Source organism: Brassica oleracea, chromosome C5, assembly GCF_000695525.1.
Source record: "Brassica oleracea var. oleracea cultivar TO1000 chromosome C5, BOL, whole genome shotgun sequence".
Taxonomy (NCBI): domain Eukaryota; kingdom Viridiplantae; phylum Streptophyta; class Magnoliopsida; order Brassicales; family Brassicaceae; genus Brassica; species Brassica oleracea.
The window spans coordinates 8,831,456-8,851,696 of record NC_027752.1 but is presented as its reverse complement, the minus strand read 5'-3'; the positions used below and the strand labels follow the sequence as shown (position 1 = coordinate 8,851,696).

General features: G+C 38.1%; 6 protein-coding genes and 1 long non-coding RNA gene across 8 annotated transcripts; all 7 read right to left on the bottom strand.

The window, feature by feature from the left end:
* Nucleotides 1-22: 22 nt before the first annotated feature.
* Nucleotides 23-827, bottom strand: LOC106295222. Its single transcript, XR_001260989.1, has 2 exons — nucleotides 723-827; nucleotides 23-629 (listed from the first exon to the last, which is right to left on the bottom strand). It is a non-coding gene; the product is annotated as an uncharacterized LOC106295222 (long non-coding RNA).
* A 160-nt stretch (nucleotides 828-987) lies between these two features.
* LOC106295220 (tetraspanin-16) lies at nucleotides 988-2,000 on the bottom strand. The gene is made up of 2 exons (XM_013731067.1): nucleotides 1,370-2,000; nucleotides 988-1,287 (listed from the first exon to the last, which is right to left on the bottom strand). Exons 1-2 carry the CDS (start codon nucleotides 1,814-1,816, stop codon nucleotides 988-990), a joined length of 747 nt encoding a protein of 248 aa, XP_013586521.1. The 5' UTR covers nucleotides 1,817-2,000.
* Nucleotides 2,001-2,093: 93 nt separating this feature from the next.
* LOC106295218 (2-isopropylmalate synthase 1, chloroplastic) lies at nucleotides 2,094-5,517 on the bottom strand. The gene is made up of 12 exons (XM_013731061.1): nucleotides 4,733-5,517; nucleotides 4,439-4,652; nucleotides 4,268-4,348; nucleotides 4,084-4,176; nucleotides 3,875-3,961; nucleotides 3,540-3,640; nucleotides 3,280-3,313; nucleotides 3,118-3,192; nucleotides 2,953-3,036; nucleotides 2,726-2,860; nucleotides 2,486-2,631; nucleotides 2,094-2,382 (listed from the first exon to the last, which is right to left on the bottom strand). Exons 1-12 carry the CDS (start codon nucleotides 5,419-5,421, stop codon nucleotides 2,250-2,252), a joined length of 1,872 nt encoding a protein of 623 aa, XP_013586515.1. The 5' UTR covers nucleotides 5,422-5,517; the 3' UTR covers nucleotides 2,094-2,249.
* A 1,799-nt stretch (nucleotides 5,518-7,316) lies between these two features.
* On the bottom strand, nucleotides 7,317-8,843 carry LOC106295219 (plant cysteine oxidase 3). 2 transcript variants are annotated; one of them, XM_013731062.1, is made up of 5 exons: nucleotides 8,571-8,843; nucleotides 8,208-8,359; nucleotides 7,984-8,137; nucleotides 7,687-7,890; nucleotides 7,317-7,601 (listed from the first exon to the last, which is right to left on the bottom strand). In XM_013731062.1, exons 1-5 carry the CDS (start codon nucleotides 8,764-8,766, stop codon nucleotides 7,474-7,476), a joined length of 834 nt encoding a protein of 277 aa, XP_013586516.1. In that variant the 5' UTR covers nucleotides 8,767-8,843; the 3' UTR covers nucleotides 7,317-7,473. The 2 variants fall into 2 exon arrangements, with proteins under 2 accessions (XP_013586516.1, XP_013586517.1); XM_013731063.1 differs by having other exon boundaries at nucleotides 7,687-7,887; nucleotides 8,571-8,842.
* Nucleotides 8,844-12,879: 4,036 nt separating this feature from the next.
* LOC106295228 lies at nucleotides 12,880-13,359 on the bottom strand. The gene has a single exon (XM_013731074.1). It carries the CDS (start codon nucleotides 13,240-13,242, stop codon nucleotides 12,880-12,882), a length of 363 nt encoding a protein of 120 aa, XP_013586528.1. The 5' UTR covers nucleotides 13,243-13,359.
* A 323-nt stretch (nucleotides 13,360-13,682) lies between these two features.
* On the bottom strand, nucleotides 13,683-16,873 carry LOC106295225 (pentatricopeptide repeat-containing protein At1g18485). Its single transcript, XM_013731072.1, has one exon. The coding sequence runs from the start codon at nucleotides 16,769-16,771 to the stop codon at nucleotides 13,868-13,870; it is 2,904 nt and encodes a 967-aa protein (XP_013586526.1). The 5' UTR covers nucleotides 16,772-16,873; the 3' UTR covers nucleotides 13,683-13,867.
* A 29-nt stretch (nucleotides 16,874-16,902) lies between these two features.
* LOC106295226 (uncharacterized protein At1g18480) lies at nucleotides 16,903-18,292 on the bottom strand. The gene has a single exon (XM_013731073.1). It carries the CDS (start codon nucleotides 18,256-18,258, stop codon nucleotides 17,035-17,037), a length of 1,224 nt encoding a protein of 407 aa, XP_013586527.1. The 5' UTR covers nucleotides 18,259-18,292; the 3' UTR covers nucleotides 16,903-17,034.
* Nucleotides 18,293-20,241: the final 1,949 nt, after the last annotated feature.

Sequence of the window (20,241 nt, the reverse complement as noted above, 5' to 3'; positions counted from 1 at the left end):
CTATGCTGAACAAATGTTCAAATTACAACAAACATAAACCGGTACACTTTGACCGAGCCATGGGCTGAAATCACAATTAACAAAAAAATCTTTGCTTATTTGTTCTTTCTTATACCAAAATCTTTAAAAGCTAAGCCGTCTCTCAAAGAGATATTAAATCCTAGAAGCATTTTCAGATTCTTAATTAGGCTGATTGAATGACAGCCTTATACATTACAGAAGTGGCATTCAACGTTGATCGTTACGAAATGCAAAGCTCACTACTTTCTCATTTTACCTTTGGCTTTGAGTCAGACTTGACAAACTCGAAGCAGCAGCTCCAGCACTTACATTGGCAGTGCAGTTGAAGGGACCTCCACTTCCTCCTCTTCTTCTGAGTCAGAAGAAGAGTAATCCTCAGAAGAAGAGGAATCCACCTATTCATCGAGGTCGGGCATTTTGTAGCCAATGAAGTAGATACTTCCTCTCACCAAGGAGTGGGAGAGTTCAAACTTCTTCTCAAAGACCAGATCGAAGCTGACCTAAGGAATCTTCTTCTCCTGAGAAAGAGTTCTAATCACAAGCTTCTTCCCATTAACAGTCACATACATGAGAACAGTTTCACCCTTCTTCCTATTACCAATACATGCCTACACATATTTAAAAAAAGGAAAAGTAAGAAACTATAAAGAAAACCAATCAAGAATCTTTCAAAACTGTTAATAAGGGTATTTGAAAGCAACCTGTGAAAGGTGGATGAGACAGTCTTCATCAGGTTTAACTTTAAGTGGCTTCCCTGCCTTAACTTCAGCTCATGTTTACATATATCCAATAATGCAATCAACGTGAGCCCGTTTGCAATGGCACAAACCCCCCCCCCTTACTTCCAAAAGGTGACGTGGACAGCCTAAAAAGGCAGATACTTCAACTTTATAGTTATAGATACATCTATTGAAAATACTAAAGTATGAATACATGATATAATGTATCAAAATGGAAGATTAAGAATCAAGAATAAGAGCCACGATAATCATTGGGTTCATCGAACGTGTCAAGAATGAACTTGGCAATGACGAGGCTGAGACAAACGAGAAAGAGTGAAGGGTAAGCGAAGATGGAGAGATACTTCCATTGATGAACAATGGCTTTCAAGATGCTGAGCTGACAGCCTCTGCAACTAAGACAGTAATCGTAAGCACATTCTTCAGGGACTTTGTTCTCTACGTGTTGCCGTTTCCAACTCCATTCTCCTGGTGCACCGAACATTGTCATCTCTCCACATCCTGGTGGTTGCGCGCAGCAAAACTTCTGTAACATACATTTTGTTTTTAATCATTAGAGTTTGATCTTTTATCATTTGTGCTATATAAAATGAATAAAAAGAGCATACCCAGACATTGCTGTTTAGGCTGGCGTTGAAGTTGCAATCGTGATTATGAATGATACAGTCGGTGACTCCAGCGAGTTTTTCTGCAGGGACTAAACGCCCTACCAACTGCTTGACGGTCCTGGTTTCCTGGGAAGGATTCTTGGCGATACCAAAAGTTGTGTTGTAGATGAAGCATTTTAAAGAGTAGCCACTAAGGACAATGAAGACGAACATCATCACGTAGATGTAAAAGGTGAAGATACGTTTTGATCGAAGACAGATTGCATAAAGACCAAACTGAGGAAACACAAGCAAGAGCAGGCCAATGAAGACGAAACTGCCATCGCTTTCTCCGATGCATTTTGAGACTATTTTCTTGTGATATAAACCTGTTCCCGTCATCGTTAAACCTAGGCATATAAGAACTATAGTCGCCATTGTTAGGAACCCGGTTCGTAGCTCCGACATTTTCTTCTTTTCCTTGTTGTTCTCGATTCCGAAAATGTAAAAAGATTCGCAAAGAAAGTTATGTTTCTGAGTCTCGATAAACGAAGAAGTTGTAACAAATAGAGAAACAAAATCCAAAAACAGAGAGGTGTCAGGTGCTTTTCAGTTTTAAGACCTTAGTTTAGTAAGGACAGGCGTCTTAGGACAGGTAACGTTTAAACTGTTAACCGTTGGGTTAGTTCTTATGCTAGCATGGTTATTTCTAAATATAGAGGTTTAAGTTATGTATTCAAAAAAAAAAGAAAAAGAAAAGTTAGATAAATATTTTTATAGTAAACAAACTCTTTCAGCAAAGATACTTCTTTAAAACAATATGCAAACTCTGAACTCTCGTTATTACCAAACTATGTACCTATACCAGAAAAGACTAACTCTGGTCTGATTCGATTTTGATTCAGGCAGGTACTTTGTTGTTTTGAGAAGGGATTTTTGTTGTTGTGTTCTCTTTGAAATCGAGCATCTTGTTCAGAGCTCCGACATAAGCTTTGACGCTCGAGACCACGATGTCCATTCCTGCTCCGGTTCCACTGCCAAAAGACAGACTCGTTCCGTGTTATAAAATAATCAGAAAGGCAATAAAAATAAGCTGGGTATAAGTTGAATTAGATATGAGGGAAGACGATTTTTTACCTAAAGGTCCTTTGAACTTCTTCACCAGTGATTGCGTTTGTAGTTGAGTAATTGTTGTTTCCTCGGATAAGAACTCTTGTGGTTGCAATGGCATCGATGCCTTCTGTTACTGCATTCATTGAGTACTCAAGCAGAGTCGCTGGTTCCTACAATGTGGAAAATGAAGTTTTTTAAATAACCGATGATATAAAGGTGAAGTTATATGTATATATAAGCCACAATTGTATAATATATTAATACCTTGACAATAAGATCGACTGCCTTATATGCTGAATCGACAGGCCCGGTTCCCATAGAACAAGCAACATGCTCTTTGCCATCAGCGTCAGCAAGTTTCACGGTTGCTGTTGAAAGCCCCAAAGTCCCACAAGTTATCTGCATTCCAGTTTCAACTAAAATGAGAATTGACTAAAGACAATTGAGTAAGAAAACGAGTAAAAGAAAGATCATCTTGATCCCAGTTTCACCTGAATGTCCAGGAGTTTCCACAGAGCTTCTGGCTGGAAAACCTCATCAGAAACCAAAGCTATTATATCTGCGTCGGTAACTCTCTGGATCATGAAAATAACACATACATCAGTTGGGATTGAAAACTATAAGTTTGAATGAATAACGCATATAAAACCAACTACCTTTTTCCGCTCAGCCACAGATTTGAAGCGCCAGAAAATGGAACTTAGTTGTTCATCATCTAGTACATAACCAAGCTGGTAATACAAAATACAAAAGGACATTAGTGTCTCCCACAAAGATGGCAATAGTGAGTATGTGTTTGGGTAAAGATTGATGTGTACCTCAGTCAAACGGTCTTTCAACGCATGACGCCCACTGCATATCCAAGCAAAACAGAAGCCAACAGTTAGACTTCAGGTTTCAAGTATATACGTAGTGTACAGTAGCTTATGAATTGCTAAGTTGTCAAATAAAACCAAATGCCTAGTAGTGTCTGGAAATATTCAACGTCAAAAGCAAATTATCCTAACTGTAGAGTATATCCACCAGTTACAGGCGTGTCGGCTTGTTGCATTGTCTATACAAGAAAAAGCTTACATACCTAAGCTTCCCCAAAACAATACCAGCATCATTAGATCGTTCAAGTCCAATTTCTTCGGGGCATATAATTTCATATGTGCCCTTGTGTTTGAGCATTCCATCCTAAAAGAAGTATGAACAGTCATTAAGCGCAACTGGAGAAACAATCATGTAGATAGTTGTACAAGAAAGAGTGAACATGCAAGTCAAAAGAGTATATAGCTTAAAGTTTACAGCCTACAAGGAAAGTTATACTTTGCAAAAAAGGGGGAAAGATAGATCATGTGAACAACCTTTAATATTTATCAAAAAGAGTAATCAAAATACATATTACAACGATTTATTTCATCAACTGACCTGATGAATACCACTTTCATGCGCAAAGGCATTCGCTCCTACAATAGCCTTATGGGGCTGTGTTTGCATTCCTGTGTAATCTTCAACCTGATAAATCAAGCCACACGTTATGAGACACCTTATCTTAGCAAATCTACATACTCTTTTCCCCTTCTCAAGACAAGAAAACTAGTTTGTCTTCACAGCGTAAACAACGTTTAAAAGTATACCATCTTGCTTGTCATAACAATGTGCCGAGTATCAATTCCAGTATATAGGCCTCCAAGTACATGATCTCCACGGCATTTTATGGCCATCACAACCTAAACAGTTACAAAGACAATCTTTAGGTAATAAAATAAGTATTCAAATGCAACACTAGATGATCATGAATTGAATGCAACAAAATCTAACCTCTTCTAGTGAAGCGTTTCCAGCTCTTTCGCCAATGCCATTGATAGTCACTTCCACTTGCCTTGCACCCGAATGTGCACCCTGAATAACCAAAAACGATGTGACTGAGAACATTCTGAGAGCTAAGCTAATCTGATCTAAGCCGAAAGGAGAAAGAAAAGTTGACAATACAGATAAAGTGTTGGCAGTGGAGAGCCCAAGATCATTCTGACAATGCGTTGAGATGATAACATTCTCGATCCCAGGAGTATTGGCTTTGATATCAGCAATCAACTGACCAAACTCACTAGGCAACGTTATACCAACAGTGTCAGGTATATTAAGCGTTGTCGCTCCAGCTTTTATCACTTCCCCAAGAATCTGATACAAAAACTCTCTCTCCGATCTAGAAAAATCCAAAAAAGAAAAAAAGAATCAAACAATAAGAAGATTCTCTTATTCACAAAAAGCAAAAAAATCTCGAACCTTCCGGCATCTTCAGGACTAAACTCAACGTCCTCACACCCCAAGCTCCTCGCGAACTTTACCATATTCCTAGCGATCTCGATGACCTCGTCTTTGCTCTTCTTCAGCTTATACTCCAAGTGAATGTCACTCGTGGCGATGAAGGTATGGATCCTCGGCCTTTTGGCGTACTTCACAGCCTCCCACGCCGTCTCGATATCTCTCTTGTTGCATCTCGAGAGTCCGCAGATGACGGGGACGTAACCGTCTCCGTCGACGGCGTTTCCCACGGTTTCGGCTATGGTTTTCACGGCTTCGAAGTCGTCCTTGGAGGCGGCGGGGAACCCGGCCTCGATTACGTCGACGCCCAGCTTCGCGAGCTGGCGCGCGATGTCGAGCTTCTCTTTGGAGGTGAGGGTGGCTCCGGGGGACTGTTCGCCGTCGCGGAGAGTGGTGTCGAAGACTCGGACGTAGTTGGGGTCGGAAATGCGGTTGGGGATGTACTCCGGGCGGCAGCGGCGGAGGGGAGGAGAGGGATCTGAGAGGGAGCACGAGAGGCGGAGGGATTTGATGCGGAGAGAGGAGCGGTGGTGGGAGGGTGGGAAGCGGAATGAGAGAGGTGAGGGTTTCGAGGAGAAGGAGGGAAGAGAAGGGGTGGTGATTGTTGTTGGTGATGAGAGCATAGGGTTTCTGAGAATCGAAGACGCCATTGTTGAAGGAAGAGTGGTAAACCTAAAGGGGGACGACGAGAGAGAAGAAGAAGAAGGTTTAATTAACGTGGCGGCGGTAACTTGATCCAGCTCTGTTTGATCGTCACTTTCTCTTTATCAAACAGTAAAAAGTTAAAACAAAATGGTCCCACCTGAAAGTTCCCTCCATATATAACTTGTACGACCACTCTGTTATAACTTTAGCAGCATTGTTACCACGGTAAGGTAAATTGAAAAAAAGTTATAAAAACTTTGGACTTTCGAATTGAAGCCAAGAAAACTTTAAACTTATGTTAATAAAAAACAAAAACATTTAAAAGTTAAGAGTGTTTTTTAAGAGTTAAAATTTATTTTAATTTTAATTTGAAAGTTTTTATTGGCAGTTTTCTCCATGTCAGTTAGTTTACCGGCCACTGTTAATTACGAGGAAGAAGATCAGTAAAAACTGAAATGAACTGAAACCATGAAACTATCGTCCGGACCAAGATGCAAATCGATGTTCGTTTTGTGCATTATAATGCTACATCCAGATGGATCACCCAGCTGATTTTTTAAAAACTCATCTCAAATTCTCACCCAAATGAAGGTGAGTATTGATGGTGCATCTGGATGCATATGCATTTAGTTCAGTCCAAAATGATAAATGACAAAATGACCTTTTAAAATCAAAATATTATTTTCAAACCCTAAATTCTATTTTTTTGCATATACATTTTTCAGCTATAACCAAAAAATACATTTTCTCGCAAAAACTGAAAAACACATTTTTCCGCCAAAACCGCAAGATGCATTTTTCTGCAAAAAAACGTAAAACACACATTTCCAGTGGTCAAACCAGTAAAACCACACTTTTCGACCAAAACGGAAAAATCGCATTTTCCCGCCAAAACAAGAAAAAATGCATTTTCCCGCCAAAACCCAAAAAACGCATTTTCCCGCCAAACTCTAAAAAGCATTTTCCGGCCAAACCCGCAGAAAGCATTTTCTCGCCAAAACTGGAAAAACACAATTTTCTCGCCAAAACCGAAAAACGCAATTTTCCTGCCAAAACTAGAAAAATGCATTTCCCGCCAAAACCGGAAAACAGAATTTTCCCGCCAAAACCGGAAAAACGTATTTTCCCGCCAAAACTAGAAAACACATTTTCTCGCCAAAATCGGAAAAACGTATTTTTCCGCCAAAATCGGAAAAATGTATTTTACCACCCAAAACCAGAAAAAATGTATTTTCTCGTCGAAACCGCAAAAATGTTTTTTTCCGCCAAAATCGCGAAAATGCTTTTCCCGCTAAAATCGCAAAAAAAAATTCCCACCAAAATCGTGAAAAAAAACTTTTTCCGTCAAAAACACTTTTCCCGCCAAAACCGCAAAATAAACTTTTCTCGTCCAAACCGCAAAAGGTATTTTTCCGCCAAATCCATAAAAACATATTTTTCCGCCAAAACAACAAAAATGCACTTTTTCGCCAAAAACACATTTTTCCTCAAAAACCGCAAAAATATTTTCCGCCAAAACCGTAAAAATGCTATTTTTCCCCGAAACGTAAAAAAATATATTTCAATCATTTATTAACAAGTTCACCTGGATGTAGATGGAAGTTAAAAAATGAAAAGCAAACGAAGATAGTTGCATTCAGATGATTCATCGGATGCATAGACGAAATGAAAAAACGAACAACACCCAAATGGAACATCTGGATAAGACATCTAGATGCATCTTCCAGATGTACAAACCAACATGGCCATAATACTATTTAACTATGATAAAGATACTTATGGTGGATTAGTTTTGCTGAAACATCAAAGTGTTATTGGGGATTTAAAGTAATCGCAGGTCACTAGCATAGAATTGAATTTGAACTTGAGTACCATATCTCAATACCGACTTTTATGTACATTTTTTAAACAGTTTCAATAGTTTATAATATAATCGTGTGAATCAGACATGCACTGATGAAGGAGTATCTTTAACCCGAAACTGTATTTGACATCTTCTCCAGGAACAATGATACAAGAGTACTCTCTACTTAGCTACAAAACCAACTTGCAACAATCTAAACTTGAATAGTTGGACCCGTATACGATCCGGGACGCATGTGAAGCTCATCGGGTGTATCTATCTGCACAAGCCAAGCGTACTCGTCTTCCTTTCCTTCCACGCTCTTCACTCCTTCCTCCAGTGCTGTAAACCAAAGAGAATTACCCATCGGTCAACGAAAAACAGAGTAAACATAGTGTTTTCCTGAAGAAGGATAAAGTTTGCATACCGAAAGTGGAGAAAGGATAGTCAATGTAGTAACTGCAAGACCTGCCAGCGCTTTCGTTGTAAGGAGGTGTGAGAATGTCCAGCACCGCACATGGAGTCAGCGCAGTGAAACAATGAAGATTGCCTCCAGTCTTTGGGTACAACACTGGTAGTTCAGACTGAGGCGTTATCACTTTGTCGGTAACCAGTTTCGCCAACCGTGCTGCTACAAGCAATTGCAAAGAAATCTTTATATTATCAATCACACAAATGAACCAAAACTAGACACCCAAATGAGAAGAAAATAAAAATCGATAACCTTGTGATTTGTCATGTGTGATAATACATGGAGGTTCGACCCAGTCGTAAGCTTTAACATGAAGTGATCCATAGAGGATTTTGCTAAAGACAGTCATCTCTGGATGGTCATGCAATGGAATCACTGAGGATGTTGGGAAGCAAAAAACACACATCTGAAGAAAGAAACATATAATTTAGATTTCATGATTGTATCACCAGTATCAAAATCTCAAAGACACTTACTGTAAAGGTATCACATTCATGAATGTCTAAGAATGTGATCGGCTGAGCCCATCTTCCTACTCTGTTGACGCGGCTAACCCCAGAAACTCCATAGCCTCTATCATCATCTTGAGCTTCCTCTTCAAGCCCAACATCTCCAGGACTCACTGAATCTGCATGATGACCAAAAACCCAAATCACATCTCTGCTTGTAAACGCAAAAACATTCACAAAGTTTCTACCTTTAACCACCAATTCACCACAACGAGTCCTAAAATTCAACCCTGATTCGATAAAATGTTATACTGATTCGATCAAACCCAGACGAAATTGCAAACCCTAACGCCGAAATGAAGCAGAGTGAAAGGGAGAAAACGAAGATACCCAAGAGATAGCATAATTTTTGGACGGGGGTGGAACCAGGAGAAGGAGCTTTCCCAGTGAAAGTGGATTTGCAGAGCTCGTAAAGCTCTTGCACTTTGGGAGGATTCTCTGTATTGCTCGACGCCATGTGAAAGTCTTTCTTGTTAACAAGATTGGACAGAACCTTCTCACCAGCCTTGAACAACCTCGACAACATTCTTCTTCTTTCTTTTGTGTGTTGGTATTTGTTCGAATGTTCTTATCCGGGACTCGTGTGATTAACATTAACATATGTGTTAAAGATGCTCTTAAGTCTCAAACCATTAACGTTTTTTTTGACCCAAAAACAAAAAGAAGGATTCGGTCAAAAAGATATACTCCATTAGTTTCAAAATAAAATAAAATATGTTTAGCAATTTTCACATAAATATATTCAATTTTAATATAGATTTATTATTTTATGATTAATTATTTTTCATAATTTTTATTCAGTTGAATTTAATAAACATAATTAATTTTAAAATTTATAACTTATCATTATTACCAAATAAAAATACCTAAAAATGTAAATATATTTTTTAAACGAGTTTTAGATAAAGATCATTTTGAAACAAAAAGTATTAAATGTATAATTTGTTTTCTTTGTGTTTTGAAACTTATTAAAATACCTATATATTATCTTTTTATTATTGTCATAATTAAAGTTTGCCTTTTCGTTTGTTATTCTTCCATCATTTTTGTTAATGCATATGATATGTAATTCAGATGTTGACTGTTTTCAGTTTTTGAAAGAGATATTTATTTTGAAATCAGTTTTTACACTTCATTACATAGTAAAATACGATGTGCTATTTGGATACTTTCAGAAGGTCAAAATGCAGAACTATGAAGCTTTTTCTCATTACTTTATATACGCAAAATAGTTGAATCGAGCTGAAAAGTATAAAAACAATATAAAAAAACATTATTTAATAGGTGCTGCTTTAGACTTGTAATACTATACATCTGTGTTCTGTTATTTGTATTTGTCATATTCATTATCAATAATATTAGTTTAATTCGGACAACTATTTCTAAATCTACTTATAGAGAGGGCTTTCCTATCATGGTCCTAAATCTTATTCTATTCACATTAAATTTATTATTGCAGGTTTTAGCTCTCATAGTCGTATGTTTGTCCAACTCTACATGGTCTCTCCAACCTTAGCCATGCACTCTTCCTTCACTGAAACACAAACCTTGCTAGTCTTGATGATCCAGCGTGGAGCATCGTCACACACGTAATGAACCGTCCCGTAAAAACAGTGGGTGACATCGTGCAGTCAATAAAAGTGTCATCTTGTTGCAAAGAGACCACTGTATGTATCAGTCTTCTTATGCAAATAGCTATTAAGTAAAACAAAAATGAGAATTGTTATGGCGCCGTTAGCTCTCCACCATCTCTAAGCAAAAAAGACTATGTTACAGTCTTGAGAATTATTCAAAAACATCACTTGCATTACTGGATCCATACAGAAACACATCCAAGTTTTAGGCACCTTAAGAGCAACATCAGTGGTTAAGTCTCTCAACCACAATTTCTACACGTTATTATAATATTATTTTAGCATATTTAGTTTTGTAATTGAATTTTAATGTTTTAAGAAAAATTGTACCAATAAATAAGTGGCAAGTGGAGAGATGGTACCTTCTAAAAACTTCGAATTTTCTTCAATGACAATAGATTTTCATATTTTTCCTATTCTCTTTCATACTTTTATGTTCTTTATTAATATTTATCTTAAGCCACTTGATGAAAAAACCATCAATGAAGAAGCTTTAATGGCATGATTAACCCCGATTTTTTAATCGGAAGTCTTAACTCATGATTTAACATTTTTTTTTACATATTTCAACTACGGTTGTTATCACTATTATTAATACAGAATCATTGCTATCTTTTGCCCCTACCACTACTTGGAATATTACTTATTTTGTCATTAGACCTACTTTTTGAAAAAACTGATTTTTATCTAACTGCTTCTGGTTATATTTAACACCCACTTTCTATTACTCCTAAGCATAAACGGTTACATTCTTTCTGCCGTTAACTGTTCGATATTTTTACTAACCTTATACACTTGATTTCTCAACACAGGTTAGAATAATTTTAATCACAGTTATATAAAAAAATGAGATATTGCAAACAACGTCAGACGTCGTTATATAGGTTGCGTTGAATATTTTTATTTCACAATATGCTCACCTTCATATATAATAGAATTTTATAAAATATTTCAAATAAAGTAATTTTTAAATTATATATATTTTTAAAAATCTATTATTTAATATAATGCGACTTTGTAACATAATAATGTATAATAATCACAAAATACTAATTTATATCAATAAATATTTATAATAAAAAAAACCTTAAGAAAAGCTAAGAACAGTCTCTTAGTTAAACGTAGGAACTCCAGTTAAGAATACGAAGTTAATCATGGTCTAACCATGCCAAATATTTAGTTTTCTTATATTATACCTTAACCATGCCAAATATTTAGTTTTCTTATATTATAACGATCCTGACAACAGTTGCTTATGAAACTAAAAATTCTTGGAAATCGAAGAAGTCACTAATGGAAGAAAACTACAAATAATTTGAAGAAAGATGAAACAACATACATTAACCGGGGAATTTTGACAGAAAACAAAAAGTATCAAGGCCACATTGACTAATCATATGAGCAAGCATCCTCCTCATCATGCAGCCGCATAGTGGCTATCGTCCACCTAAAAGCATCTCCATCAACTTGCCATGGACAAACATGACCTGCTGGCCTTTTGATTCTAGCAATAACTTTTGTCGAATTAACGAGTGAGTCTATAGAATTTAGTGCAGTGTTATCAGGCAACTCTACGAAGAGGGAAACACTATTTCAAACACTGAAGAACCCTGAGCAGCTGATTTTTCGGGGTAAGTTTGGCGATTACCACAAAATTTGATGGTTGAGGTCCATGCACCAATGTTGCGAGACCAATCATATCTATAGGTATTCTGATAGCATCCGAATTTTCACCCTGTGAACCAGAGACATGCAGTTAAAATAATGAGTAAATAAATGTAAAGAGTGTAGAGAGTAAGATACTTACCGTATATTCTGGCCCAACTAATTCGTTCGGGCGAGACATCTCACGATGTCATGATGCGCCCATTCCTATGATTCCTAAAAATCATGAATTTGGGTGTATAAGCCCTGGTCTCAATCAACCACCAACGAAAGCCCATTTTGATGAAGAGCTGATTTGATATTACGTATAACATCAAGAGGTGCGACACCATCAGGGATTGGTAGTCGTCGATGTTCTTATTCTCTGACGAACAAACCATTATTTTTAACTATGACAAATCGAGTAAGAGCACCCCAACCATGGTTTTGAGGAGTTCTTAAAAAAAAAAATTAGGAAAGAAAATGGAGAAAAATTATATCAAGATTTTTTAGAATTCCACGTTATCTCTACGTAACACTTGTATCTTATACATTGGTTGGATTTTAATTTTACAATTAACTTTTAATTATCTAATTATATTTTGCTAAAATATTCATATTTTTTGTTTGTTTTAGAAACTCTTTAAAATTTTTATTGTTGGAAATGCTCTAAACATGTAAAACAATTTCGGGAGAAAGAGATCTTACCGGTTACTGTAACACCCTCTGTGCATAATGGACAAGGCATAAACGAATTACAAAATAAAGATTAAAAATCATTATTTTTGACAGATCGATTAAGAGATGGACAGAGGTGTAGGAGCTATGAGCAGAGTTGTAAAAATATATACTCCTCTGTTTCGGAAAGATCTAAAAAAAATTTGTTTCAAAAAGATATATTTTTTTTCTTTTCAATGTATTATTTAATGAAAAATTGTAAATTTCAAAAAAATTAATGGTGTTTATTGGATTTATATTGGATTAAAGTTATGGAAAATTGTTATTTACAAAAAACAATGCATTTATAATCAAGTTTTAATGTGTTTTCTTGATATATGTGAAAAGTTTAAAATATGTATTTTTTTTAAACGAAGAGAGTAATATACAAATTAAAACTTTAATTTGTTATAATAGTTGGACAGATCTATAATTTATCTATAATTTCGTAATCGATAAATTACTAATAAACGAATTACGAAATAAAGATTAAAATACATTATTTATCAGCAAGACCAAACGTTCATAAAACATATAATATCAATAAAAATACAATTCAATATTTATCATATAAACAGAAAATCTATAATGTGAAAAAACTCAAATTGTATTATAAGTGTTTAAAGTTTTGCAACACGTACAAATCAATGAAAGACACAAGATAAACTAGACGCGAGCTTCGGACCTCCCAGTCCCAACCATATCTTCTCAACATACTCCTTCACTTTCTTCTCATCATCTCCAAACACATTGCACATCGCCTCTACATATTGAGATGGGAATTTTCCGGTGATCCTCACATGGAACATGACTGAACGAGCCATGTCTCTGCATATCATTTCCGCAAGAGTGATAAATCTTGATGCCGTCTTGGTTTCGAGTGAAGAGCTAGGTGGTTGCGACCTGTCGATGTTTCTTCTTATGCAAGTTTCATGGGAAGGGGCAGCAGAGATGGCGACGAAGGTCGCAAAGAAGAGGACAACGATGATGCTTATGGAAACCTTCATCGCTTCTGTCTTCTCTTGCTGTTTCTATGAGGATAAGAAGTGCATAGACAGTTTATATATAGTGAAGTATAATATGAGAGACTTGAAACTTGTTTCGCATTAAAAGAAGGTTTCAGTTTACTATGTAATAAATTAAATTTGGGGTTCCAATGTTCCATCAGTTTCAAGTAAAAGCTTACCATTAACATGTATGACATGATCTATCACAAATAAGTAACGAACATAAAGAAGAAAAGTTTATATTCACAGGTTGTACTCAACTAGTCTTTGGTTGATGCACATGTTCTAAATGATCTTTGGAAAATCAATACAGAGCAGTTTAACCAGTTCCACAACAGAGAAGCTTCAGACGAGGCAAAATCATCAACTAACCAATTTTTTATTTTATTTTTTGAATACCGGGTGGTTTGGGGCCCTAGGCCCGAAACCACAACATGTAATATTAGTTTCTGTACTTTTTTTTAGCCATTAGCCAAATTTTATCAGCTTTCAGGAGAGAGCAAAGCTTGGTCATAGCATTATAAATTCCTTCTTACACAGAGTTGCGTAGATGTTTCGGTACAAGAACTAAGTTCTGCTGATCTGTCTTTACCGACTTGATTTATAAAGAGCACCACTGCACCAGTTACCAGTAGTCTCCACAAGAACAGAACCCATTCTTGAAATGATGAAATCTTTTGTTGTCCCTCACAACTATCTCCCTTTCCATAACCTTTGAGATTAACTTCGCCGCATTGTGGCAGTCCACACAAATCCTTAGGTTCTTGTAAACTCTAAGAGTTGTTCCTTCCGAAGTTCTGATCAACCCGTAGGTAATGGCAAGCTTCTCGCTGTGTCCCCTCAACTGTTCAGTCTTCTCCTCTTCACTTAGATCATGCTGTACCGAACTTGTGTCTGGTCTGTATCCCATCTTCCCTATCTCTCTCTCCAGTACACTCCAAAGGCTTTTGATTTCTTCAAAACCATCTAAGGAACTTTCACCAGCAACAAAGCTAAAAACCTTCCCGTTTAGTTCAATCCAGGAGCATCCAGCGTCCTTTCTCAAACTCATCTCTTTCATTCTCTGCCTCACTTTCCTCACCTCATCCCATTTCCCTGATCCTGCATATAGGTTGGAAAGCAGCACATAGTTCTCAGGCTTTTCTGGTTCTAACACGAATAACTTAGCAGCAATTTTCTCTCCCATCTCCAGATTCTTATGGATTCTGCACGAGCTTAGCAGAGAGTTCCAAATCCCAACGCCAGGCTCCTCAGACATCTCCTCTGTGGCAATCTTTAACGCCTCGTCTAGCTTCCCAGCTCGGCCTAACATGTCGATGACACAAGCATAATGCTTCAAAGTGGGATTCATCCCAAAAGAGTGCTTCATCTGATCCAGATACGTCAGCCCTTCATGGACTAGACCGCTGTGGTTACAAGCCGTTAGAACACCCAAGAATGTTAACTCATCAGGACAATGACCTGTTCTCTGCATCTCTTCAAAGAGTTTGATAGCTTCTTTTGCTCTCCCATGTATTCCATATCCCATTACCATAGCATTCCATGACGCCACACTTCTCTCCTTCAAACCATTAAAAACCTTAAATGATTCCATTACAGAACCGTTCTTGGCATACATATCAATGACTGAACATGCGATAAACGCATTGTCCTCGAGGAGGCACTTCAAAGCGTAACCATGAGCTTCTCTCCCCAGCCGAAGAGACGGTAGAAGCGAACAAGCACCAAACACGCTCATCATAGAGATCTCACAAGGTTGGACTCCGTACAAAACCATTTGTCTGAAGAGACTCAAAGCTCTCTCAGGAAACCCATTCTGAAGGTAACCATTGACCATAGTGTTCCAAGATACTAAGGTTTTATCTTCCATTGCGTCAAATAACACATGTGCAGTGCTTAACTCCCCACAGTGAATATAAAGTGAGAGTAGCGATATATAAACAAACGAATCTCTTTCTAACCGGTTTCGGATTATAAGCCCATGCACTTCCTTTCCCAACTTTAAGGATTTTATCTGAGAACAAGCTGAAAGAAGACTACAAACAGTGAACAAATCAGGCAACAATCCAGAACTTTTCATCTGAAAATATGCATCCAAGGACAGCCTAGGATCACTGCTCTGAGAGTAGCCGCCAATCAAAGCATTCCAAGAGTTCACTGTTTTACTCCTTATGCTACAAAACACACGGTGTGCATAACTCAGCGAGCCACACTTTGCGTAAGAAGCAACAAAGGCATTGGCTACTAACTCATTATTATGTACAAACTCTTGTTTCAAGGAGTAACAATGAAGTTCCTTTAAGTTCGGTAAGACTGATTCTTCGAAACAAACTGGTACTGCGTTTAGAATGGTTACTTCATCTGCTCTGAGATCTCCACCTCCTGCCAGCATCTGTCTGAGAAGATCAAAAGTCTTATGAATATCCCCCGCTGCTGAGAAACCTCCCACCATTGTATTCCAAGAAACCACATTCTTGTTATTGTTCAGTTTAAAGATAACTTGTGCATCGTTTATGCAACCACATTTGGAGTACATGTCCATTAAGGCGTTGTTAACGACAACTTCTTTGTCCAAACTCAGTTTCATTGCCAGCCCATGAACACCTTTTCCTACTCCTATCTCTCTATCCCTAGCACAAACCGGTAACACAGTAGCGAGTGTAGCAACATCCGGCGTAAACGCAATTTCATCATCTTTCTCCATCATTTGTCCAAGAAGCAAGAAACATTCTTCCGAGAGACCGTTGTCAGAGAACACTCGAATCATTGAGTTCCATGACACCAAGTTTCTCTCAGGCATTATTTTAAAGACTCTCAACGCGTCAGAAACAGACCCGTTTGTTCCATAGAAAGACACCAACGCATTACTTACAAAAACGTCTTCTACCAATCTGGTTTTCACTACCAACCCATGAACCGCAAGCCCGACCTGGACTTCCGAAACCCCAGCACAAGCCTTAACCACACAAGGGAAAGTGAAGTTATCCGGTAAAAGACCACTCTCTGTGATCATCTTCACAAACATCTCTAGAACGTTGTGGTAAAGCTCGTTTCTTGAGTAAGAGCTGATGACAGCGTTCCACTGGAAGAGATTCTTCTTCCGCAAGGCATCAAACACAGACCGAGAATCATCAGGAGAGCCGCACATGGAGTACATTGTGATGACACGTGTGCAGAGAACATCGTCGTTGCTTAACCGAGCCGACTCAGAAACAAGCTGGTGGATCTTTCTCCCTAGTTGAATGTCTTTTCTCCTTCCGGAAGCTTGTAGGAGAAGCCCGAGAGCTTCTCGGAGAAGAAGAAACGCATCAGATGATGATTTCTCCTCTCTGTCGAACTCCTCGATGACCTGAAAGGACTCGTGGAGGTTTCCGGTTTCACATAAACCGGAAACCCGACGAAGGAGATGCTCACCATTGGTTGAAGTGGAAGAAACGGCGACGGCGCGAGGAATGGTCGACTTTTTATGGCTCCGGCGAGAGTCGAACAAAGTGGACAGCTGTGGGAGTGGCTGGAGAAGATAAGCCATCAGATAAGTTTCCTTATCCGAACTGAACACGTGTGTAGTTTACATTACTTGTCTGAGAGTGACTGATTAGTGATTACGTTACTTACCTCACACGCCAAGAATGAAGTTGAATCACTCTTTTGAGTCAAAGAGACATCAAAACAATAAGAGACCCTTAGCAAATGTATTGAATCAGATACAATATTTGAACAAATACTTCCCTATAATTGCTACAAACAGTGTTAGAAACAATCATCTAAACAGAGACTATGACTTCATGGTCTTTAAGCTTTGACTTCAACTTGCTTAGTGACATGTTCAACTGGTACCAGCAACCCGAGACCCGTTTTACTCTCAGGAACCAACTGAGAATTCGGTTTCTCCTTGTACAATGGATTCGATGTCACAATCCGCACACCAGAGTCCTTGCGGATCTCCAAAACCTCAGGCAACCCATCAGAACATCCCTTGGACATACCAACATCAATCCTAATAGCTTTATCACCACAAACACCATTGATACCAGCCTCCTGGATCGTGTGTCCCATGATCATCCTCTTAACCCCAGGAATAGTGGAAAGAGCATGTTCAAGAGCTGCACAGTCACATCTGTGAGGCCTCTCATCCGAAAATTTCCTCAACCAAACCACAGAGTTCCCTCCTCTACAATACCCAGGCGCGTATCTCCCACCTCTAAACCCGTTAATCCAACTAGTAACCTCCTCGTTCATCCTCTCAAGTCCATACTCAACATGCTCAGCTAAAAGACCACCGTGAACAAACACGGAGTCTCCAACAACAGCAACTGTCTGGTTCTTGGACAAGAACCTCTTCGCAATCGGACCTTCTGGTCTCAATGCAGCAATCCTAGCTCTCATTCCTTCGAAACATTCCTCTCTAGCACGAGGGAAGCTCATAGGAATCCCTTCGTAAAGATCTTTAACTTTATCAAGACCATGACACAAGCTCTTCATCTTGTTCCCTAGAGAATACCAATCCGACCAAACTCGAAACTCCTCTAAACCCTCCTTAGTAACAAACCTAAAGTCACCTTCAACGTTCATAATCTCATGGTTCCCGTTCATAGTCACAACCTTACCTCCTTCTCTCTCCGCCTCTCGCTTTAGCCTTTCGAGGAAAAACAGTATCTTTAGCTCGTCTCCGCCTCGGTCGAGCAGGTCTCCCACTTGAACAACCACCGTGGATCCGCCTGTCCATCGGTCCGACGAATCGATCAATCCGGCGATGCGGAACGCTTCCTTGGACTTCTCTAGATCGCCGTGGAGGTCGCCGATGGCGACGAGACGGTCCGGTTTCTCGAAACGCGTTTGGGGAGTGTCGTTGAGTGGAGTGGGATGGTGCGGAGAGAAGATGCCGGAGAAGGAGTAGTCGACGAAGGCGTCGACGAAGGAAGAGATGAGATTCGGAACGGTTTTGCAGATTCCGTTGTGGTTTTCTCTGGTTGACATTTCACTGTGGCGGCCAAGAACAATGCGCTTTGTTTCCATAACTAACTACTTCATTTAAAAATATATAAATCTGCAGTTGCATCACCCTGTGATGAGAACCACGGATTATTGATATCTAAACAACAACATTTATACCACTGAGTTAAAAAATTCTTTGTACATTGATGATTGAAACAAATATATATTTATGAAAGTCGTAAACCTTTGCTTCTTCAGTTTTCTCTGTGGGACCCACATTTATTTATTTTATCTAATGATTTAATAAATACTTTATAACTCACGTTTTGAAATGAGATTCGTTAAAAAAAAAGTCAATAAACCTCTTTGGTCCGTAAGCATTCTCTTCAATGGAAGTTTGGGGCTTTCAATTTTTAATCATCGGTTCATGACTCATCTAAGAAACACAGATTGTCTCTTTGAGTTTCATAAATCAGTCTTTCTTCTTTAGTCTCTACATCTCCCCATCTTTAATAAATTCATCATCGGTTCTTTTATTTTGCCTGATAAATCATAATTGTGTGGTTTTAATTTTCTTTGGTCATCATTAGCTTGCACCCTTTGATCTAACCAAAAAGAAGAAGAAGACATTTGTCGTTCATGATGCCATCGAGGATTCAGCTGAGTCACACGGGAGACATACTATTTGTTGTCTGATAGTTCAAGAAGAGTTTATGTGATGTGAAACATATTTGTTTTTTTTCATTAGTTGCTTTGTTTAATTTTTTTTCCTCCAAATAATGATGGCTTTGACAGTTCATTCACGGGAGCCAAGAAGTAAAAGAAGAAGAAGTCAGTGAGTGTTTGACATTTTCTGTCTTCCTGAGTTTTTTTTTTTCATTCATTAAACTTGGATTTTAAAGATTATGTGCCTCACATTCTTTTTATTTTGATGGTTGTTAGGTTGAATTAAGATCATTGAATAAGGAAAATATCGATGTTCCTGAAGATTTGGAGGGTACTTTATATATCTTTCTCTGATAATTCTATCGACATAAATTTGAACCTTACAGAGGGTATATTGCAGAGCATCCTAATGATGAGGAAGAGGTGGAGGGAATTGATCTGCACCAGCAACGTTACCCGTGGGAGGGAAGTGACATGGATTACTTATATGATGAGGTAAGCATATCATTAGATGGTTTGCGGTCCATCTTTGAGAGTCGTCGATTGTAAGTGTCTATCGTTTTGAAGTTTTACGACACTAAGATGTAAAGAATTACTAATCACGCTTACCTTACTAGCAAAGTTCTTTTGCACAGCTATTGTCATTGGAATTAACACTGGAAATTGATGGTGTTATATTTCATGTTCCAAATGCTAACGCAAGCTCCAATGTTGATTCTCAGCTTTAACATGCCAAAATCACAATGCAGTGGGTGTTGTAAGGTAATTCAGTAGGCACAAATGTTCAGTTGAAAAAAAATTCTAAACTGTATTTATGCATCAAACTTATCATCTGTAACATAATAAAATGTTTTTTCTGTGCTAGGAACCAGTTGTAAATAAATGTCTCAGATGTATATGACTGCTTAGTTTGTTGCTTTTGACAGTGAAATCACTAAGCTTGCAATGTGTCAAGACAGCAAAAGCATCTCAGCTGATGGTTAGCTTTACAATTTCGTTGATTTCTTTTTTCTATTATGTTGGATTGATTATTTTAGCTAACAAATATTCCAACAGAGCGCTGGCAATAATTCTAATAGATTTATATATATACATTTAGAATTGGAAGTTTGGTGAGAACAGGAACAAGTACTTCTGTCACGCTATTGGACAGTTATACGCTATTTCAAGAGAATTGATTTCTTATATTTCCCATAATCAGTAAGATTTTAACTGTTTTGTCTACTTTGCATTCATACCTCATTCTCCATCTAACTTCTCGGTGCTACTATATAATGATCAAGTCATTTTCTGCACAAATAGGCAAGTGGGGATGTTACGTTGGGTGCTTGGTTTATTGGGCTTGGCTATACAAAGTCTGTTGTGACTCTAAAACTTTTACCTCATTTAACATTGATT